The sequence below is a fragment of the Zalophus californianus genome, chromosome 4 (assembly GCF_009762305.2).
Source record: "Zalophus californianus isolate mZalCal1 chromosome 4, mZalCal1.pri.v2, whole genome shotgun sequence".
In the NCBI taxonomy this organism is placed as follows: Eukaryota; Metazoa; Chordata; class Mammalia; order Carnivora; family Otariidae; genus Zalophus; species Zalophus californianus.
This window is the reverse complement of record NC_045598.1, coordinates 108,564,618-108,585,294: the sequence shown is the minus strand read 5'-3', so window position 1 is coordinate 108,585,294 and position 20,677 is coordinate 108,564,618. Positions and strand designations below refer to the sequence as shown.

Below are 20,677 nucleotides of genomic sequence, written 5' to 3'. Positions count from 1 at the left end.
AGAAGATCAGCAAGAACAGCCAGCCAAGACCAAGTTTACCGATCAATGAGAACGGAAGAACTCCAGCACTAGGGGAACATTGCACATAGATATCTGGCTTTTCTCCCATGATTCTTCAGTCTTTCAAAGTTAATTTTTTTTTAACTTTTTTTGTTTTGAATTTCTCCCTTTCCCTTTTGCAACCAACATCTTATCAATCCCTTTTTGAAAAAACATTTTTATTTTTTATTTTGAGTCATAATCTATCCCTTCATAATAATTACCCCTATTTTTGACATATGTATAAGAGTTACTCACTCTTTAAAATTTTGAGATACTTTTTTCTAATAAATCAAAATATACCCTAAATCTCTAGTGTAAGGCTTAATTCTAGTCTCCTGCCTGATCACATTCTCTCCCTTTTCTTTTCTTTTTAAATACTCTTCTTCCTTTTTTCAAACAACTTATCAATTCCTTTTATAAAATCTTTTACAATTGTCATCTTTACAGTCATTTTCCATCCTTTCATCGTATTAAACCTTATTTTTGTACATATATAAGTTTTTCTTTCTTTAAAATTTTGGGAGGCACTTTCTTCTACCAGACCAAAATACACCCAAAATCTACTTTGTGGCCCTGATCTATGAACCAGCCTGATCATATCTGATCGTATTCTGTTTTTTCGTTTTGTTCTGTTTTTGTTTGTTTTTATCCTTTTCTTTTTCTTTCCTTTTTCTTTTTTCTTTCTTTCCCTTTCTTTTCCCCCGGTTTCAGATTTTCTTCTGATTTGTTTAGAGTATATTTTCTGGGGACGTTGTTACCCTGTTAGCATTTTGTTCTCTCATTCATCTATTCTCCTCTGGACAAAACGACAAGATGGAAAAAAATCACCTCAACAAAAAGAACAAGAGGCAGTACCGACTGCCAGGGACCTACTCAATACAGACATTAGCACGATGTCAGAACTAGAGTTCAGAATGATGATTTTAAAGATACTAGGGGGGGCTTGAAAAAAGCATGGAAGTTATTAGAGAAACCCTTTCTGGAGAAATAAAAGAACTAAAATCTAACCAAGTCGAAATCAAAAAGGCTATTGATGAGGTGCAATCAAAATGGGGGCCCTAACTGCTAGGATAAATGAGGCAGAAAAGACAATTAGTGATATAGAAGACCAAATGATGGAAAATAAAGGAGCTGAGAAAAAGAGAGATAAACAACTACTGGATCAGGAGGGCAGAATTCGAGAGATAAGTGATACCATAAGACGAAACAACATTAGAATAATTGGGATCCCAGAAGAAGAAAGAGAGAGGGGGGCAGAAGGTATATTGGAGCAAATTACCAGAGAACTTCCCTAATCTGCAGAAGGAAACAGGCATCAAAATGCAGGAGGCACAGAGAACCCCTCTCAAAATCAATAATAATAGGTCAACACCCCGACATCTAACAGTAAAACTTACAACTCTCAGAGACAAAGAGAAAATCCTGAAAGCAGCTCGGGAGAAGAGATATGTAACCTACAATGGTAGAAACATTAGACTGGCAACAGACCTATCTACAGAGACCTGGCAGGCCAGAAAGCACTGGCATGATATATTCGGAGCACTAAATGAGAAAAATATGCAGCCCAGAATACTATATCCACCTAGGCTGTCATTGAAAATAGAAGGAGAGATAAAAAGCTTCCAGGACAAACAAAAACTAAAGAAATTTGCAAACACGAAACCAGTCCCACAAGAAATCTTGAAAGGGGTCCTCTAAGCAAAGAGAGAGGCTAAGGGATGCCTGGGTGGCTCAGTCAGTTAAACGGCTGCCTTCAGCTCAGGTCATGATCCCAGGATCCTGGGATCGAGTCCCACATTGGGCTCCCTCCTCAATGGGGACTCTGTGTCTCCCTCTGCCTGCCACTCTCCTGCTTGTGCTCTGTCTCTCTCTCTCTGACAAATAAATAAATAAAATCTTTTAAAAAAAGAGAGAGAGAGGCTAAAAGCAACATAGACCAGAGGGAACACAGACAAGATACAGTAACAGTCATCTTACAGGCAATACAATGGCACTAAATTCATATCTTTCAAGTTACCCTGAATATAAATGGGCTAAATGTCCCAATCAAAAGACAGAGGCTATCAGATTGGGAAAAAAAATAAGACTCGTTGATATACTGTCTCCAAGAGACTCATTTTAAAACCAAAAACACCCCCAGATTGAAAGTGAAGGGGTGGAAAACCATTTACCATGCTCATGGACACCAAAAGAAACCTGGGGTGGCAATCCTTGTATCAGACAAATTAGATTTTAAACCAAAGACTGTAATAAGAGATAAGGAAGGACACTATATCCTACTTAAAGGGTCTATCCAAGAAGAAGATCTAACAATTGTAGGGGCGCCTGAGTGGCTCAGTCGTTAAGTGTCTGCTTCAGCTCAGGTCGTGATCCCAGGGTCCTGGGATCGAGCCCCGCATTGGGCTCCCTTCTCTGTGGGAAGCCTGCTTCTCCCTCTCCCATTCGCCCTGTTTGTGTTCCCTCTCTCTCTGTGTCTCTGTCAAATAAATAAAATCTTTAAAAAAAAAAAAAAAGAAGACCTAACAATTTTATCTATGCCCCTAACAGGGGAGCAGCCAATTATCGAACCCAATTAATAACAAAAGCAAAGAAACACATCGACAACAATACAACAATAGTGGGGAACTTTAACACCACCCTCACTGAAATGGACAGATCATCTAAGCAAAACATCAACAAGGAAATAAAGACTTTAAAATGACACACTAGACCAAATGGACTTCACAGATATATTCAGAACATTCCATCCCAAAGCAACAGAATACATTTTCTTCTCTAGTGCCCATGGAACATTCACCAGAATAGATCGCAACCTAGGTCACAAATCAGGTCTCAACCGGTACCAAAAGACAGGGATCATTCCCTGCATATTTTCAGACCACAATGCTTTTAAACTAGAACTCAATCACAAGACGAAAGTCAGAAAGAACTCAAACACGTGGAGGCTAAAGAGCACCCTACTAAAGAATGAATGGGTCAACCAGGAAATTAAAGAAGAATTAAAAAAATTCACAGAAACCAATGAAAATGAAAAGACAACTGTTCAAAATCTTTGGGATGCAACAAAGGCAGTCCTAAGATATAGCAATACAAGCCTTTCTCAAGAAACAAGAAAGGTCTCAAATACACAACCTAACCCTACACCTAAAAGACCTGGAGAAAGAACAGCAAATGAAGCCTAAACCCAGCAGGAGAAGAGAAATAATACAGATGAGAGCAGAAATCAATGAAATAGAAACCAAAAGAACAGTAGAACAGATCAACAAAACTAGGAGCTGGTTCTTTGAAAGAATTAACAAGATTGATAAACCCCTGGCCAGACTTATCAAAGGAAAAGAGGAATGACCAAATCAACAAAATCATGAATGAAAGAGGAGATATCACAACCAACACCAAAGAAATACAAACAATTATAAGAACATATTAAGAGTAACTATATGCCAGCATATTAGACAATCTGAAGAAATGTATACATTCCTAGAGATGTGTCAACTACCAAAATTCAACCAGGAAGTAATAGAAAACCTGAACAGACCTATAACCACTAAGGAAATTGAAGAAGTCATCAAAAATCTCCCAACAAACAAAAGCCCAGGGCCAGATGGCTTCCCAGGGGAATTCTACCAAACATTTCAGGAAGAATTAATACCTCTTCTGAAACTGTTCCAAAAAATAGAAATGGAAGGAAAACTTCCAAACTCGTTTTAGAAGGCCACCATTACCTTGATCTCCAAACCAGACAAAAGACCCCATCAAAAAGGAAAATTACAGACCAATATCCTTGATGAACATGGATGCAAAAATTCTCACCAAAATACTAGCCAATAGGATCCAACAGTACGTTAAAAGGATTATTCACCATGACCAAGTGGGATTTATCCCTGGGCTGCAAGGTTGGTTCAACATCCGCAAATCAATCAACGTGATACAATATATTAACACAAGAAAGAAGAGGAATCATATGATCCTCTCAATAGAGGCAGAAAAAGCATTTGACAAAGTACAGCATCCTTTCTTGATTGAAACTCTTCAGACTATAGGGATAGAGGGTACATACCTCAATATCATAAAAGCCATCTATGAAAAACCTACAGCAAATATCATTCTCAATGGGGAAAAGCTGAGAGCTTTTCCCCTAGGGTCAGGAACACGGCAGGGATGTCCACTATCACCACTGCTATTCATCATATTATTAGAAGTCCTAGCCTCAGCAATCAGACAACAAAAAGAAAGAAAGCATCCAAATTGGCAAAGAAGTCAAACTCTCACTCTTTGCAGATGACAGGATACTGTATGTGGAAAACCCAAAAGACTCCACCCCAAAACTGCTAGAACTCATACAGGAATTCAGTCAAGTGGCAGGCTATAAAATCAATGCACAGAAATCAGTGGCATTCCTATACTCCAACAACAAGACATAAGAAAGAGAAATTAAGGAGTCGATCCCATTTACAATTGCACCCAAAACCATAAAATACCTAGGAATAAATCTAACCAAAGAGGCAAAGGATCTGTACTCAGAAAACTATAAAATACTCATGAAAGAAATTGAGGAAGACACAAAGAAATGGAAAAACGTTCCATGCTCATAGATTGGAAGAACAAACATTGTGAAGATGTCAAAGCTACCTAGAGCAATCTACACATTCAATGCAATCCCATCAAAATACCATCCACTTTTTTCAAAGAAATGGAACAAATAATCCTAAAATTTGTATGGAACCAGAAAAGACCTTGAATAGCCAGAGGAATGTTGAAAAAGAAAAGCAAAGCTGGCGGCATCACAATTCCGGACTTCAAGCTCTATTACAAAGCTGTCATCATCAAGACCGTATGATACTGGCAAAAAAACAGACACAGAGATCAATGGAACAGAATAGAGAGCCCAGAAATGGACCCTCAACTCTATGGTCAACTAAATCTTCGACAAAGCAGGAAAGAATGTCCAATGGAAAAAAGACAGTCTCTTCAACAAATGGTGTTGGGAAAATTGGACAGCCACATGCAGAAGAATGAAACTGGATCATTTCCTCACACCACACACAAAAATAGACACCAAATGGTTGAAAGACCTACATGTGAGACAGGAGTCCATCCAAATCCTAAAGGAGAACACAGGCAGCAACCTCTTCGACCTCAGCCGCAGCAACTTCTTCCTAGAAACATCACCAAAGGCAAGGGAAGCAAGGGCAAAAATGAACTATTGGGACCTCATCAAGATAAAAAGCTTTTGCACAGCAAAACAGTCAACAAAACCAAAAGCCAACTGACAGAATGGGAGAAGATATCTGCAAATAACATATCAGATAAAGGGCTAGTATCCAAAATCTATAAAGAACTTATGAAACTCAACACCCAAAGAACAAATGATCCAATCAAGAAATGGGCAGAAGACATGAACAGACATTTTTCCAAAGAAGACATCCAAATGGGCCAACAGACACATGAAAAAGGTTCAACATCGCTCGGCATCAGGGAAATCCAAATCAAAACCTCAATGAGATATCACCTCACACCAGTCAGAATGGCTAAAATTAACAAGTCAGGAAATGACAGATGTTGGTGGGGATGCAGAGAAAGGGGAACCCTCCTACACTGTTGGTAGGAATGCAAGGTGGTGCAGCCACTCTGGAAAACAATATGGAGGTTCCTCAGAAAGTTGAAAATAGAGCTACCCTACGATCCAGCAATTGCACTACTGGGTATTTTCCGCAAAGATACAAATGTAGGGATCCAAAGGGGTATGTGTACCCCAATGTTTATAACAGCAATATCCACAATAGCCAAACTGTGGAAAGAGCCAATATATCCATCGACAGATGAATGGATAAAGAAGAGGTGGTATATTTATACAATGGAATATTATGCAACCATCAAAAGGAATGAAATCTTGCTATTTGCAATGACGTGACCGGAACTGGAGGGTGTTATGCTGAGCGAAATAAGTCAATCAAAGAAAGACATTTATCATATAACCTCACTGATATGAGGAATTCTTAATCTCAGGAAACAAACTGAGGGTTGCTGGAGTGGTGAGGGGTGAGAGGGATGGGGTGGCTGGGTGATAGACACTGGGGAGGGTATGTGCTATGGTGAGTGCTGTGAATTGTTTAAGACTGTTGGTTCACAGATCTGTACCTCTGAAACAAATAATACATTATATGTTAAAAAAAAAAGATGCAATGTATGGTGATTAACATAATACAAAAAGAAAAAAGTGGGAACAGGGATTGTCAAAGAAAATATACGCTTTTCCTCTTGTGTAAAGAAACATGTACAGAATATCTCTTAAGCTCATAGAAGTCTATAATTATTACTAATTACAGAAGCTGAAGAAAAAGACACATTGTTTTACTTACAATATGAATGCAGTTTCTGGGTCCTACCCTAATGCAGAGGCATTCAATAGATATGCTGAGCCAAAAATGAAAAAAAATAAATAAATAAACAGTAATTTAAGCTACTTAATCTTGGTTCAGAATTTCAGAGTATACTTTGGTAAAAACACAATAATTTTATTAAGAATCTGGTGCTTCATCTTTCACTAGCTATTTTATAATAGGCATAACCGTTAGCCTTAAATTTATTGTACATTTTTAATTCAGGTTAGAATTTGTGTGTGTTTAAAAAAAGGTTTTGAATTCAAATTTAAATATTTTTATTGCCAGAAAGGTCATTAAATTTACCTAATAAAAAAATACTTCTATCAAAAAAAAAGGAATGAAATCTTGCCATTTGCAATGACGTGGATGGAACTGGAGGGTATTATGCTGAGCGAAATAAGTCAATCAGAGAAAGACATGTATCATATGACCTCACTGATATGAGGAATTCTTAATCTCAGGAAACAAACTGAGGGTTCCTGGAGTGGTGGGGGATGCGAGGGATGGGGTGGCTGGGTAATAGACACTGGGGAGGGTATGTGCTATGGTGAGCGCTGTGAATTGTGCAAGACTGTTGAATAACAGACCTGTACCTCTGAAGCAAATAATACATTATATGTTAAAAAATAAATAAAAAGAAGAAAATAGCAGGAGGGGAAAAATGAAGGGGGGGAATCAGAGGGGGAGACAAACCATGAGAAACTATGGACTCTAAAAAACAAACTGAGGGTTCTAGAGGGGAGGAGGGTGGGGGGATGGGTTAGCCTGGTGATGGGTATTAAAGAGGGCACGTTCTGCCTGGAGCACTGGGTCTGATACGCAAACAATGAATCATGGAACACTACATCAAAAACTAATGATGTAATGTATGGTGATTAACATAACATAATAAAAAATTTAAAAAAAAAGAAATACTTATATAGCTCTTATTCACAGAAAGTTTTCCCACTCCGCAGAATTTTTGGCAAGCTTTCACATAGCTCTTTTTGCCATCGGACATAACAGCATTTGCTGCCATCTATTAAGCAACTACTAAGTGCAAGCCTTTGAAATAGACATTTTATTACTTTCTTTTTGTTAACAATAACCCAATGAGGCACACATTCTTATACACATTTCCCAGATGGAGAAACTAAGGCTTAGTGTGTTTAGCTTCTTTCCCAAGATCACACAGTCAGGACCCCTAGGGGCAAAGGAGATCCCTAAGGTCTCAAGCACTGACTTTCCCTGCCTACCCCACTGAGTGTAGCAAGCAGAGCCAGCCAGCAGCCTCCCTGATACCCCGTTTTCTTCCTTACTAACAAAAACATCGATATTTAAAAATCTTTAACTTCACTGAAGTCCCTTTAGTAGAGGCGACCCTATATAACAGGTTCTGGCCAAAGGTAGAGGTCCTTCGATGGAATTCCTTCCCAGAAGAAAAGTATACCTGGAGAAAATCCTCAGAACCTACAGTCTTCCTGAGAAGTAGGCCCAGACAATTTAGCTTCCACCTCATGACTGCAAGAACAAACTCCACACTAAGGTCGCAGAACTCAGAACACATCTGACTCCCTGAACTTCTTATTGCAGGAGATAAATTCAACCCCATTTCTTCAAACACTCTAAAAGTTTCCTACTATCTGTATCAGAAAGCCTTCCCTAACTAATTCACCAAGTAAGAATTTCATTGCCTGAAATACTATAGTCTTTTATCATAGCTCATAACCGTTATTTTCCAAATCAGAATTTTTTAAAATCCTGGAGCTGTGAGCCTAAGTTAACCTACTGGGCTCTGATGATAACAGTAAACCCAGGAAGGACACACAAAAAATTTTAATAATTATCTACAGGAGGCAAGAAAAAAAAATGGGGTAAATAGTGACAAAGATGAGAGATTTCTCAAAAATTACCTTTTTACATTTTGATGTTTTTAAACCATAAATATATAGTCTACCCAAACTATGCAAATAAATCAAAGAAGGATATATTAGCCTTATACCATTTCTGTCAAGAAATCAACAAAATATTACCTTTCTTGGGTTGAGGGGATAATTCGAGGTGCTCTTCTGTAACAATCTCCTTTTCAGCTGTTAATGACTGCAGGAAGATGACAATAATAATAATGATAATGTAGTAATTTATGTGAACAAGGGCTAAAACCAAAAATATTTTGTAAAATACTCAAAACCTTAAACTATACCATCCTTAAAATATGCCTCTCTTTTATTTATATTTACCAATAAGTATTCCCAAAGCACATACTCCTCATACATACATAAATGTATTTTTATATTCTACCAGGAATCTAAACAGAGAACTAACCATTAAGAGTTTATAACAGTATTCCATTTTGTACATATCTATAAGTATTTCAAAATTAGCATATATACAAATATTAACCAGAATATCTTGTTGCCAAAAGATCCTGAGTATACAAGCATTTCATAAATATACTTCATGTGAAGAGTAGGATGCTCAAAAATTTCATCTTCTAAGAAACTTCTCAGTGTGTATCCTACATTTACAAAGAAGTACAAAGGTTGGGCCTGGCATAAAGAGGTGATTACTAACTTGCCACAATTACTAAGGGAATGCAAGGTTGAAAAAAGAAGACTACCGGGATGCCTGGGTGGCTCACCCAGTTAAGCAGCTGCCTTCGGCTTGTATCATGATCCTAAGGTCCTGGGATCCAGTCCTACATCCCCACATCGGGCTCCTTGCTCAGCGGGGAGCCTGCTTCTCCCTCTGCCTGCTACTCCCCCTGCTTGTGCTCACTCTCTCTCACTCTCTGATTTAAAAAAAAAAGACGACTGTACGAATTACTGTGTCCTGAAATAAGGAAGGGAATGCCAAAGAAATATAATTACAGTGGCCTAAACACTCAGGAATCTAAGTATCCTTTGGCATTCAAGGAAAACAATTTTATAATTTTTATAATTACCCTACCAGAGTCTCAGAAGTGTCCTGAAATCCTTCTCCACATCTGAGCCATGCTTCAGAGAGGGAAGCAACTGCCCCCACTGTCCTGAGACCTGCTCTTCTGAACTTCAGTGGACTCCCTCCTGGAAAGGATGGGTTTTCTATATCCCAATTTCTTTTTCTCTGTAGAGATGGTTTTTAAAGAAAAAAAACAAAACACAAAATTCAAATAAACTTCATTAAATATACATTAAGTTGACAATTAACACTGTGGAAACCCAGGCATAGGTTTTGAATGTCTCTGAATCCCCATGTAAAAAAAAAAAGTAACAAGAAAGCACATAAACATGTACAATTAGAGAACAAATTCCAAAATACAAATAGGTGAGGACAAATATTCAACCCTCCAAAAGTCCTGCATATGATTCTATCTGAGAGCAAACCTGAGAGAAGTGAAGGAGCAAAGGAGGATCTGAGTACATAGACATGTGGTGTTCACTAGGAAGTGGAGCAGGCAAGCTGAGAATGAAATGGTACCTGAAACAGGATGAGGACAAGGGTTCCACCCAAGAAGATCCAAAGGAGTAGGAGCAGTCTAGGACACTCAGCACTGGTCAGCCAGGACTACCTTCCTGGACCGGGCCTCACACTGCAGAGAAATTGCTGGCAGTGCAATCTGCTCAGCAGCACAGGGATGGTAGAGACAAAGAAAAGAAAAGGTCCAGATGGAGTGGAGGAATGGAACCAAGCCAGAAAATATCTAAATAACAAATAAACATGTGGCCATATTTTTGCAAACTACAAGAAAACAACAGAAATTATCAAAGCTATTTTGAATCCTGCCGTCTTCTAAAAATGCACAGAAACCATAACATAAAAATAGGCAATAGAAAGGGATCAAGGTTAAATCCAATACAAAGTTATAAATAGAAAAAACGGAATGGAGCAGAATAACATTCCAACACACAAAGAAAGCATACTAAAGACATGTTGATAGAACAGAAAAAGTGTAACCTACTATTTCAATATAAGACAACATATTTAGATTACAAAAAGTCAGAAATGAAGTAACAAAACTTAAGCAGTAGAATAAAGTTAAAAAATCAGCTGAAGGAAAGAGCCCAGATGTCCATCCACAGATGAATGGATAAAGATGTGGTTTATATACATGATATACAATGTACATACAATGAAATGAATATATATATACACACACACACATATATATACACATACACACACACACACATCCATACAACGGAATGTTACTCCACCATCAAAAAGGATGAAATCTTGCCATTTACAACAACATGGATGGAGCCAGAGTATGTTATGCTAAGTGAAATAAGCCAGTCAGAGAAAGACAAATACCATATGATTTCAGTCATATGTGGAATTTAAGAAACAAAACAGATGAACATGGGGGGAAGAGAAAAAGAAAGATGCAAACCATAAAACAGACTCTTTTAACTACAGAGAAAAAACTGAGGGTTACTAAAGGGGACATAGGTAGAGGAAAGGGTTAAATGGGTGATGGGGATTAAGAAGAATACTTATGATGAACACTGGGGGTATTGTATGTAAGTGATGAATCACTAAATTCTACTCTTGAAACTAATATTGCACTGTATGCTAACTAAGTGGAATTTAAATAAAAACTTGAAACAAAAATAAAATATTCTCTCAACAGGGAAAAAAAATCAGCTCAGGAAAAAAAGACTAAACTGGAAGGAATCCAAGAGCAAGTAGCTATCACAGATAATATCTTAAAAAAGTTGTAAGAAATTTTAAAGTTCACCCACCTCCAATGAAGAAAGTAAAAGTATTCAAGAGAAACAGAGTGATCAGTCAAGTCTCTCTTGTGATCCAACACACAGATAATAGCAATCCCTGAAGAAGATGAAAACCAAGATAATAGACAGAACAAATATTAAAAACTGCGATTCCAGAAAAACGTTCCTGAAATCTTAAAAAAAAAAAGGAAACTGCATATTGAAGCACACCACATACCTGGTAATATCAACCCAGAAGCAATCAAAACCAAGATATATCCTAGAAAACAGACCTTTAAACAAACGCTTTGAACATCTAGGGAAAGGAATAAATGACTTACAAATGAATAAAAATTACCTTATCATAGGATGTTGACAGCAACTTTATGCCAGAAAAAAACCCAGAAAAGTGTATTTAAGATACTCAAGGGAGGGGCACCTGGGTGGCTCAGTTGGTTGGGCGACTGCCTTCGGCTCGGGTCATGATCCTGGAGTCCTGGGATCGAGTCCCGCATCGGGCTCCCTGCTCAGTGGGGAGTCTGCTTCTCCCTCTGACCTTCCTCTCTCTCATGCTCTCTACCATTCTCTCTCTCTCTCTCAATAAATAAATAAAAATCTTAAAAAAAAAAAAGATACTCAAGGGAAGAAAATGTGAGTGAAGGAATTTTATCTAGCAACAGTGATAACACTGATTTATTTTCTCCAAATGTTTTTGTATAAGTTTTGCGTTTTTTTTTAACAAATGTCTACAACATGCATTCATTTCATAAGATTTTAAATTTGCATTTTATTTAAGGAAAATCTTTTAGATTTGTATCACAAATCAAATTAAGGTCAACTACTGTAAGTTGATCACCTGAATAATACAAAAAAAAAAAAACCCTCAACATCATTGTGGTTAAAAAAGAAATGAATTAAGATTAAAATGTACCAGTAAAACTTCCATAACTAGAACAGAGGGAAGAAATCCAAAAAACAAATTCAGCCATAACATAGATGGTATTTTAATATGTAAGAACCCTAAGCATATTCCTCTTTATGTAGAAATTCCTATGGCAGGGCAGGACTACAAAAGGAAGCGTCTATCCTCAAGAGGGTATTCACCCTCCACTAGTGGCAGTTTCCCCTGACAGCTCTGAGGAAGCTCTCTTTGTTAACTAGAACAGTAAATAAAGAGGAAGATAACATTTGGTCTCTTTTGAGCCAATTTTTTTTTAACTCCAGAATACTCTTTAATGCATTAAATCAGCCCAGGTCAGCTCTGTAAACGAATGGGTGACATGGGGGAATAGGACAGGAAAGTACAAGATGAGCCTGAAGTATCTTAAACCAGACAGTAAGAAAGCACTCAAGGAATGAGAACATGTCATAAGGACACATGAGCCTGCGTGAATGGCCTCTCACTGGCCAAATGTGGAACATTCCTGCACCAAATAAATAATGACAGTAAAGGATTATAACCTATTGAATAGGCATATGAGTCTATATTGATATAAACAGTGGATTTAGAAAATCATCAATGAAAGCTGAAACTAGTAGGTGACGGTTTAATGATGCAAAGGATATTTACATGCTCATGAAGCATCTCCCCACAAATTACTTATTAATTCCAAAGGGAAAAACAGTAACTTTAAAGTGGGGAAACCTGTCAGACACCACTTTAATCAAGTAACCAGCATCAAGTGCCTCTTGATTGGAGGCACTGAAAAGAACACAAGATTTCTGTGGTATTCCTACCAGAGAGGAATAACCTAAATCTAAACTGGGGAAAATATCAGACAAGACCACAATAACTGGACTGTATACCTCAGCAATGACAAGGTCAAGAAATACAAAGAAAGTCTGAAGAACTGTTTCAGATTAACAGAAGATTAAAGAGGCATGGAAAGGAAATGAAATGTATGATCCTAGATTGGATCTTGGACCAGAGGAAAAAAGGTCATTATTAGGCAATTGATAAAATCTGAATATGAACTATTGACTAGATAATATTGTATCAGTTTTTAATTTCCTATTTTTGTAATTATACTATGCTTATGTAAGAGAAGATCCTTATTCCAGAAATAAATATTTAGGGGTAGAGGTACAGAAAAAAAATTGATACAAGCATGGGGAAAGAAAGAGGAAGAGGAGGGGGAGGAAGAGGAAAAGAAAGAGGCAAAAAATAATAAACCAGTGAAATGGAGTAAAGGGTTATATTAGTTTCCTAGGGTTGCTTAACAAATGACCACAAACTCAGTGGCTTAAAACAACATCCTTATTCTCACAATTCTGGAGCCAAGAAGTCCAAAATGAAGGTGTTAGCCCCTCTGGAGGCTCCAGGGAAGAATCTTTCCTGGCCTCTTTCTCCCAGCAATCCTTGCCTTCCTTGGATTGTGGCTGCATCATTCCCGTCTCTGCCTCTGTCGTCTCGTGGCCTTCTCTCCTACGTGTCTTTCTGTGTATCTCCTCTTCTCACAAGTCATTGGGATTCAGGGCTCACCCTAATGCAGTATAACTTCATCTTAACTAGTTACATCTGCAAAGGTCCTATCTCCAAAAAAGTCTACCTTCTGGAGTTCCAGGTGGACAGGAGTTTGTAGAGGACACTATTTAACCTATTTACAGTTCCACCATAAGGAATTTCATTACACTATTCTTCCAACTTTTCTGTAAGTTTGAAATTCTGTCAAAATAAAAGTTACCAAAAAAAAAAAAACCCCACTAAATAACTACATAAGCCCAGGATGATCCCAGCAAGAAGAGAAATATAGTCAATTTTCATTATTCGTAGTAGTTACCATTCAATAAAGTCACCACAAACAATGAATAGCAAATACTGACCCACTATTTCTAGGGGAAATACAGGATTGATCCCTGTCAGTATACAACCTTATTTTATGTGTGTTTCTACTTAAAAACACCTTATTTAATATATATAGTTGATTCTTTAACATTGAACTCATGGCCAAAAGCACTCATACCTGAACAAGGCTGATCTAACATGAATTTTCTCTGTAAGGCACGTCACAGTTGTTCTGCACTTAGGGACACTAGACAGCACCTCAGAACTACGCTTGGGGGCCATTTTACACAGTGAAATCACACAAAGCATAAAACTGTGAAAAACATGGCATTAGGTAGACCAAGAAAGGACACACTTATTTACAGTGTAAGAGCTGGAACAAGCAGGCAGAATGGGCCCTTGTTCGACCTCAGCTAAGAACTTACACGTCAAGCGACTCAAATTTTTCTCTGCTCTACACATGTCCACAAATTACTGTAAAAGCATCGCAAGGATTGGTTTGGGGATTACAAATAACTTTGGGCAAAGAGGGGAATTTGTTAATACAGAATCTGAATAATGAGGATCGACTATACTTTGAATAGAACTTTAAAAGGAAGCAATTGAAGTGGTTGAAACACAAAAGTGTTCATTGCTTCATTGTTTTACTATCCAGCCCCTCAGAGATCACTTTTCCTTCTTGTTGCTGCTCTGCTCAATTTTTCATCTCTTTAGGTACACCATGCTTATGAATTTTATTTATTCATTTTGAAACTTTACTCCCTAAAAAAGTAAATGCATGCCACCATACATCTTTGGGCTACTCCCCCTGGAAAAGTTTCTAAATAGTATTTGTTTGGGGTATCATTTAATAAATTTGGGGAACAAATAAGATCTCTAACTGAATGCAAAGGGGAGTTTTCTTGAGTATCTGAATAAATCTCAACGGCTCAAGCCATATACTTGAAGAATGTAAATGCCTTTGCACCCAGGAATTTACATACATTCAGAAGAGATAGTGACTCAGGGACGCTCAAGTCAGTGGAACAGATAGAAAGTTTTAACCAAGTTGGCCAGTTAGCAAGCACTGTGAGACTCAGAGCTCATTCTATCAAATATTTGCCCATTTGTTTCTTCAGAGGTCTTTCCTTCCCTCAGGTGACAGAACATTTCTCAGGCCTGTCACTCACTGCTCTAATTACCTTTGGTCCTTTGCTTCTCTAGATTTCATCCATACTCAGATTCTTTAGGGACTAGAACCCTCTAATTAATATAAATGACAGAAATATGATGTTCTTATCTTCAGTCAACATTTATTGAGCGCCCAGTGCATGCAGACACTCTGCTAGGCCTCAGGGATACAAGATGAGCAAGAAAGACCCTGCTCTCCAGTAGCTCAGGCTGTGGTGAGAGAAACTCTCCCACAAATCTGAGGACATGAAAGCCTGAGCCCAAGTTCAGATACTGGCTAGCCTGGCCTTCAACGTTACTTTTCAGCCTTCCCCTCCACTCCCCCAATCAATCTGTTCTCCCCCTTGACACACTCAACAGAGCCCGCACATCTCCACCACCATAACTGCATTCATGGCACTGTTTGCTGGAAATCACCTCTCCACTCCCTTCAGTCTCTCCAACTCTGCCACAGATCAATGCTCTTGTCTTCCATGAAATATTCCCCAATACCTCCACATACATACCTCCTTCTGTGAAGCCATCAGGGCTCCAGTATATTCTACTCCTTCCATTAGAATAGCAGGAAACATGTGCCTAATCATCTCAGCACCTCAGGGCATAGTGCTCTCCCCACAGAGGTACTCATTAAAATGACTGCTAAATGAATATGTAAATTATTTATCATACTAATCATCACTGCTTCACAGATGCTAATGATATCTAAAGTAAATCAGACAGTAGGCATAAGCTTAAAGGGAAATTCAGTATACTACATTTCCATTTTATCCATCGAATGTAACAATACCTCTACCACAGATCCCTTTACATGGTTAGTAATCATTGTATATGTCTCTCTCCAGTGTTTACTCAGCCATAGAGGAGGCACTTACAATGCAGCTTCACTGGCCTTCTCACCCAGCCTTTTTTTTTTTTTTTTTTGAGGCTACTGGAAAAGATTCTCTTCTTCCCAACTTGGTCAAGGATGTGACCCCAAAGCAGCCAGCAGCCTTGTCCTATACCATATGAAGAAACCTGAGAAAGTGAGAAGAGGTACAAGTTGTGCTCCAGGTTATAGGCCAAGTATTTGAGCAATCCAGGTGCCCAGCTGCTGTGAGCTGCAAGTCTACCCATCAATCTTTTGTACTTTTGTCCAGTTTAAATTAGGCTTCAATCACTAGCTACTGAGTTGAACTATAGCACTCAGTTTATGTTTCCCCCAAACTGAAGTGATTCACTGACCATTCTGAAGGTATACAGCTACAAAGTTTGCCCCCTTCAATGACCTTGGGTTCTAAGAATATGCATTAGAGTGGAGGAAAAAGGAGGCCAAGATTGGATTGATGGACTCAAAAATAGATTAGTAAGAGAATGTTTCCTGGTGAAAGCTGGTTTTGACTCACATGAGGGAAAAAATGTACTTTGGTGATGGCTATACACAGGTCCTGGATTTTCCAGGATAGTCCTAGTTCCAAATATCCTGATTATTACCCTCCCAGAGCAGAGAAACATCAAGGCAATTTCACAAGCAGCACACAAGTCCTTATAGAGCACATGTTCAGGTTTTGCTGTCAGAATGCTGTCAATGACCTGTGCTACTTGTTAGCCGCATTAACACTGAGCCAGGTTATCTTCTCAAGACATGTTTCTGCATCTGTAAAATGGAGATAACATACTGACCTCAAGACCATTATGAAGATTAAGTTGGTACTAACAACAATCCTATGTAATAATAGTACTATAGACCACAATTACAAAAGGTAGAAGAATAGTTAATTAATATTCACAAGTTAAAATGGGAATGTGCTTTAGACATTTTTAATAGATGCTTTATTTTCCTATGCTGTGATTCACAAAAATATTGCTTTAATCTAATGACTTACTTCAATATCTCAAACCCTAAAAGAAAAAAAGAAGCTTCCTGATTAGAACTCCATGGCCTCTCAAAGTTTAAGGAACAGAAACGAATTAAATGAAAAACTCAGTGGAATAGGCCAGTCTATTTCTAGAGTCAAAGTCACTATTCCATAAGCTATAGCCCTGTGACTAATACACTTGCCTTATTTTTCTCCTAGGCTGGTCAGGCATGTGAATTAAGAAAATAAAAGTAGGCCCTCTTCCCTCTCGTGCTCTCTATCTCTCATTCTCTCTCTCTCAAAATATAAATAAATAAAATCTTTAAAAAAAAAAAAAAAAGGGCACCTGGTGGCTCAGTTGGTTAAGCGACTGCCTTCGGCTCAGGTTATGATCCTGGAGTCCTGGGATCAAGTCCCGCATCGGGCTCCTTGCTCAGCAGGGAGTCTGCTTCTCCCCCTAACCCTCTTCCCTCTTGTGCTATCTCTCATTCTCTCTCTCTCAAAATGTAAATAAATAAAATCTTAAAAAAAAAAAAGAAAGAAAAGAAAAGTAGGGGTGCCTGGGTGGCTCAGTCGTTAAGTGTCTGCCTTCGGCTCAGGTCATGACCCCAGGGTCCTGGGATCGAGCCCCGCATCAGGCTCCCTGCTATGTGGGAAGCCTGCTTCTCCCTCTCCCACTCCCCCTACTTGTGTTTCCTCTCTCGTTGTGTCTCTGTCAAATAAATAAAATCTTTAAAAAAAGAAAAAGAAAATAAAAGTATTAGAACAAACCTGAGGAGAAAAAAAATCTATAAGTAAAATAAATTTTCATAAGGCACAATGAAGTTTTTGAAAACTGCCTGTAAGGTTCATGATAACTCTGTCCATATATTGTTTTCTGCCAGGCTGCCTTTTCAGTATCTTCAGCCTGACAAGATGGGCCCCTCAAAACTTGGCTCAAGAATTACCTTCTTCATGAACCTTCAGGAACCTTATAGCCCTCAGTGATCCTCCTTGAAATTATTCCTTTGGGAATTAGTTACATACTACTTCCTATAGCACTTCCATTGTTACTACACAGAATGTTATTTTCATGTGTTTGTCTTCATCTAAATCCAGGACTTCATTTATAATTTATGTTCTATATGTGACAAGTTCTAAAAGAACTAGCTTCTAGAACTTGCTGGTTTATCCATTATTTGCTGAATATATACTTGCAATACATGCTAAATAAGTCTAGAGGCTACCTAAATCATTGCTTCATTTAAGGACGTCCATGTCTATACTAAAGTTTTGATTATTTTTTCCATTCATAGAAGACTTTCAGGAAAGAACCCATAACCATTCCAAATGGCTTTTAAATGTTCAGTCAAAAAAGCCTTGAATCATGTACCAGTTTCAATTCATTTCTTCTTCTGTCATCAGAGAAAATAAAGCAAACAGCTGGTTGCCATATTTTGTATAGCCGTCATATACTTTCAAACTAAAAATTACTATGGCCTAAATTGTAAATGCCTGAAATATGCCAATTATGCTTAGAGTCACACTAAAATAACTGCCTGCTTTTGGTATCTTAAAACACCAAAACTAATCAAACAACCCAGATTTATTTACCATAGGTATTCTAGAAGACTTTGAAGCTAGAACCCTAACATCTGGCAATCTGGTTCTCTTGTTTTCATTCGTCTGAACAATCTGGAACTCCCTAATATAACAATGTTGGGAATATGGTGATACGTTTTATTTTCGACATTTAAAAAGAAATGCAGAATTATTTTCCACTCACTCTGTATACCAGATCAGAATACCATTTGTCTGAAACTTTTTTTTCTGAAATGGAAAATTCCTATGCTAGAAACCAATTTCCCATGCCAAGCTGCCTACAACACCATCCCCTCCCTATGCCAAGCTGCCTACAACACCATCCCCTCCCTCCCCTACCCCCTACACACTTGATATGACTCTTTATCCAAGCATTTTTTAAGATTTTATTTATTAGAGAGACAGAAAGAGAGAGAGAGAGCGGGGGTAGGGGCATAGGGAGAGGGAGAAGCAGACTCTCCTGCTGAGCAGGGAACCTGATGTGGGGCTCGATCCCAGGACCCTGGGATTATGAACTGAGCCGAAGGCAGATGCTTAATGGACTAAGCCACCAAGGCACCCCTAATCCAAGGATTTAAAAGACAAAAATAACTGCTACTGTATCACAGTGTGGGTCCAGTTTTATTTTATTAATCACTCCCCACTCAAAAGCAATTGATGGATTTCCTGCTTCCCCACTGTTAGCAAGTTGAGGCACAATAACCTATACACTCAGACTGTGATAGAGTTAGTCTTATACAAAGGTAGGATATCATCAAGATCCCTGAAAATGCTCTAAATTCAAGTCTCTGTCCTTCATTCCCTCAAAGTCCTCTAACGGAATCTTTGGTTCAATACTGACCCTCCTACTTTTCAAAACAGGAAGTCTGAATAAAATACAACACACTTTAACTCAAGAGCAATCACTTAAAAAGGTGCTAAGCCAATCCTTCAATTAAGTCTCTTACCTAATTTAAAGCACCTCACACATAATTCTGTAATCACATACTGCTAAAGCACAACAAGCTCCAACGAAAACAGGCAGAATTATTTAGCTAGACTGAATGTTTGTATCCCCCCAAATAATTTATACGTTGAAACCTAATCCCTACTGTGATAGTGTTTGAAGGTAAGGACTTTGGGAGGTGATTAGGTGATGAGAATGGAGCCCTCATGAATGGAATTAATACCCTTAATAAAGAGGACCCAGAGAGATCCCTTCTTTTGTTTCTTCCACTATGTGTGGCTGCCTAAGAACTCAGAAGCAGACCTCCACCAGACACTGAATGTGCCATTGCCTTCATCCTGAACTTCCCAGCCTCCAGAACTGTAACAAATGTGTTGTTTATAAACCACTCAGCCTATGGTATTTTGTTACAAGCAGCCCAAATAGACTAAGACAATTTAGTAGGTGCCAGCCACTACAGTAAATGTGTCATGTATATTACCTCATAAAGATTCTAGATGACAAAGTATACTGAAATGAATAGTACCAATCCTATGTTATAGATAAAACTAAGTGTTGAAGAGATTATCTAAGATCATACATCTATAAATGGCAGAGCCAGGATAAAAATCTAGGCTAGTCTAAGCCCAAGGACCATAGTCTCAATAGGGCCACATTTTTCTGCAAATGAGAAAAGATCCTCCTACTCAAGTCACTATACTTCAATCTACTGAAAAATTGTCATAATATATTGATTAGGAAATACACTTTATTACCATCTACTGGAAGAGTATCATAATAAATACACATTTTTCAGGACATAATTAGGAATGGGGCCTGTGAGGGCACTGCAGGTCTCAACCTGCATAACTAAATACAGCCGTTCTGGTGGTTAAAAGCAAATGGAATTTCAATATATTTTTATTATTATTGAAAACTAAATTCAACAAACTGGGCTTTATAATAGTTCAAGCACAGAAGACACAGATATAAATCATGACCCTATCCTCAAGAAATAAATATGATCAATGGGTATGTTACAAAACACAATAACATGGAATGAGAGTAATATCAAAGTTAGTAAAAGGCAGTATGAAGAATGGAAAGATTAATTCTAAAAATCTTTTTTTTTAACTTCTCTCATTCAAGCCTTATGGTAACTCTGTGAGTTAAATAGGACAGGAATCACATACTTCAAAATGGGGACATTGAATGTGCATTAGTAAGACATATTTGCGAATTAAAAAAGAGAATTTGTGTTTGTTAAAATGTGAGCTCTCAAA

At 38.0% G+C, this 20,677-nt stretch overlaps 1 protein-coding gene across 7 annotated transcripts in view; it reads right to left on the bottom strand.

Annotated features, from left to right (window-relative positions):
- SPIDR (scaffold protein involved in DNA repair) overlaps positions 1-20,677 on the bottom strand; it is a 563,099-nt gene that overhangs the window by 510,797 nt on the left and 31,625 nt on the right. For 5 of the 7 annotated variants that reach the window (XM_027596436.2, XM_027596446.2, XM_027596452.2 and 2 more), the window contains exons 2-3: positions 9,354-9,509; positions 8,438-8,504 (exon numbers count right to left, since the gene is read on the bottom strand). The exons of 1 other annotated variant lie outside the window; for it this stretch is intronic. In XM_027596436.2, coding sequence (XP_027452237.1) covers positions 8,438-8,504; positions 9,354-9,509 — 223 coding nt within the window. Of the gene's footprint in view, positions 1-8,437; positions 8,505-9,353; positions 9,510-20,677 lie in introns of those variants that run through there. One more of the 7 variants, XM_027596476.2, reaches the window with a different exon arrangement.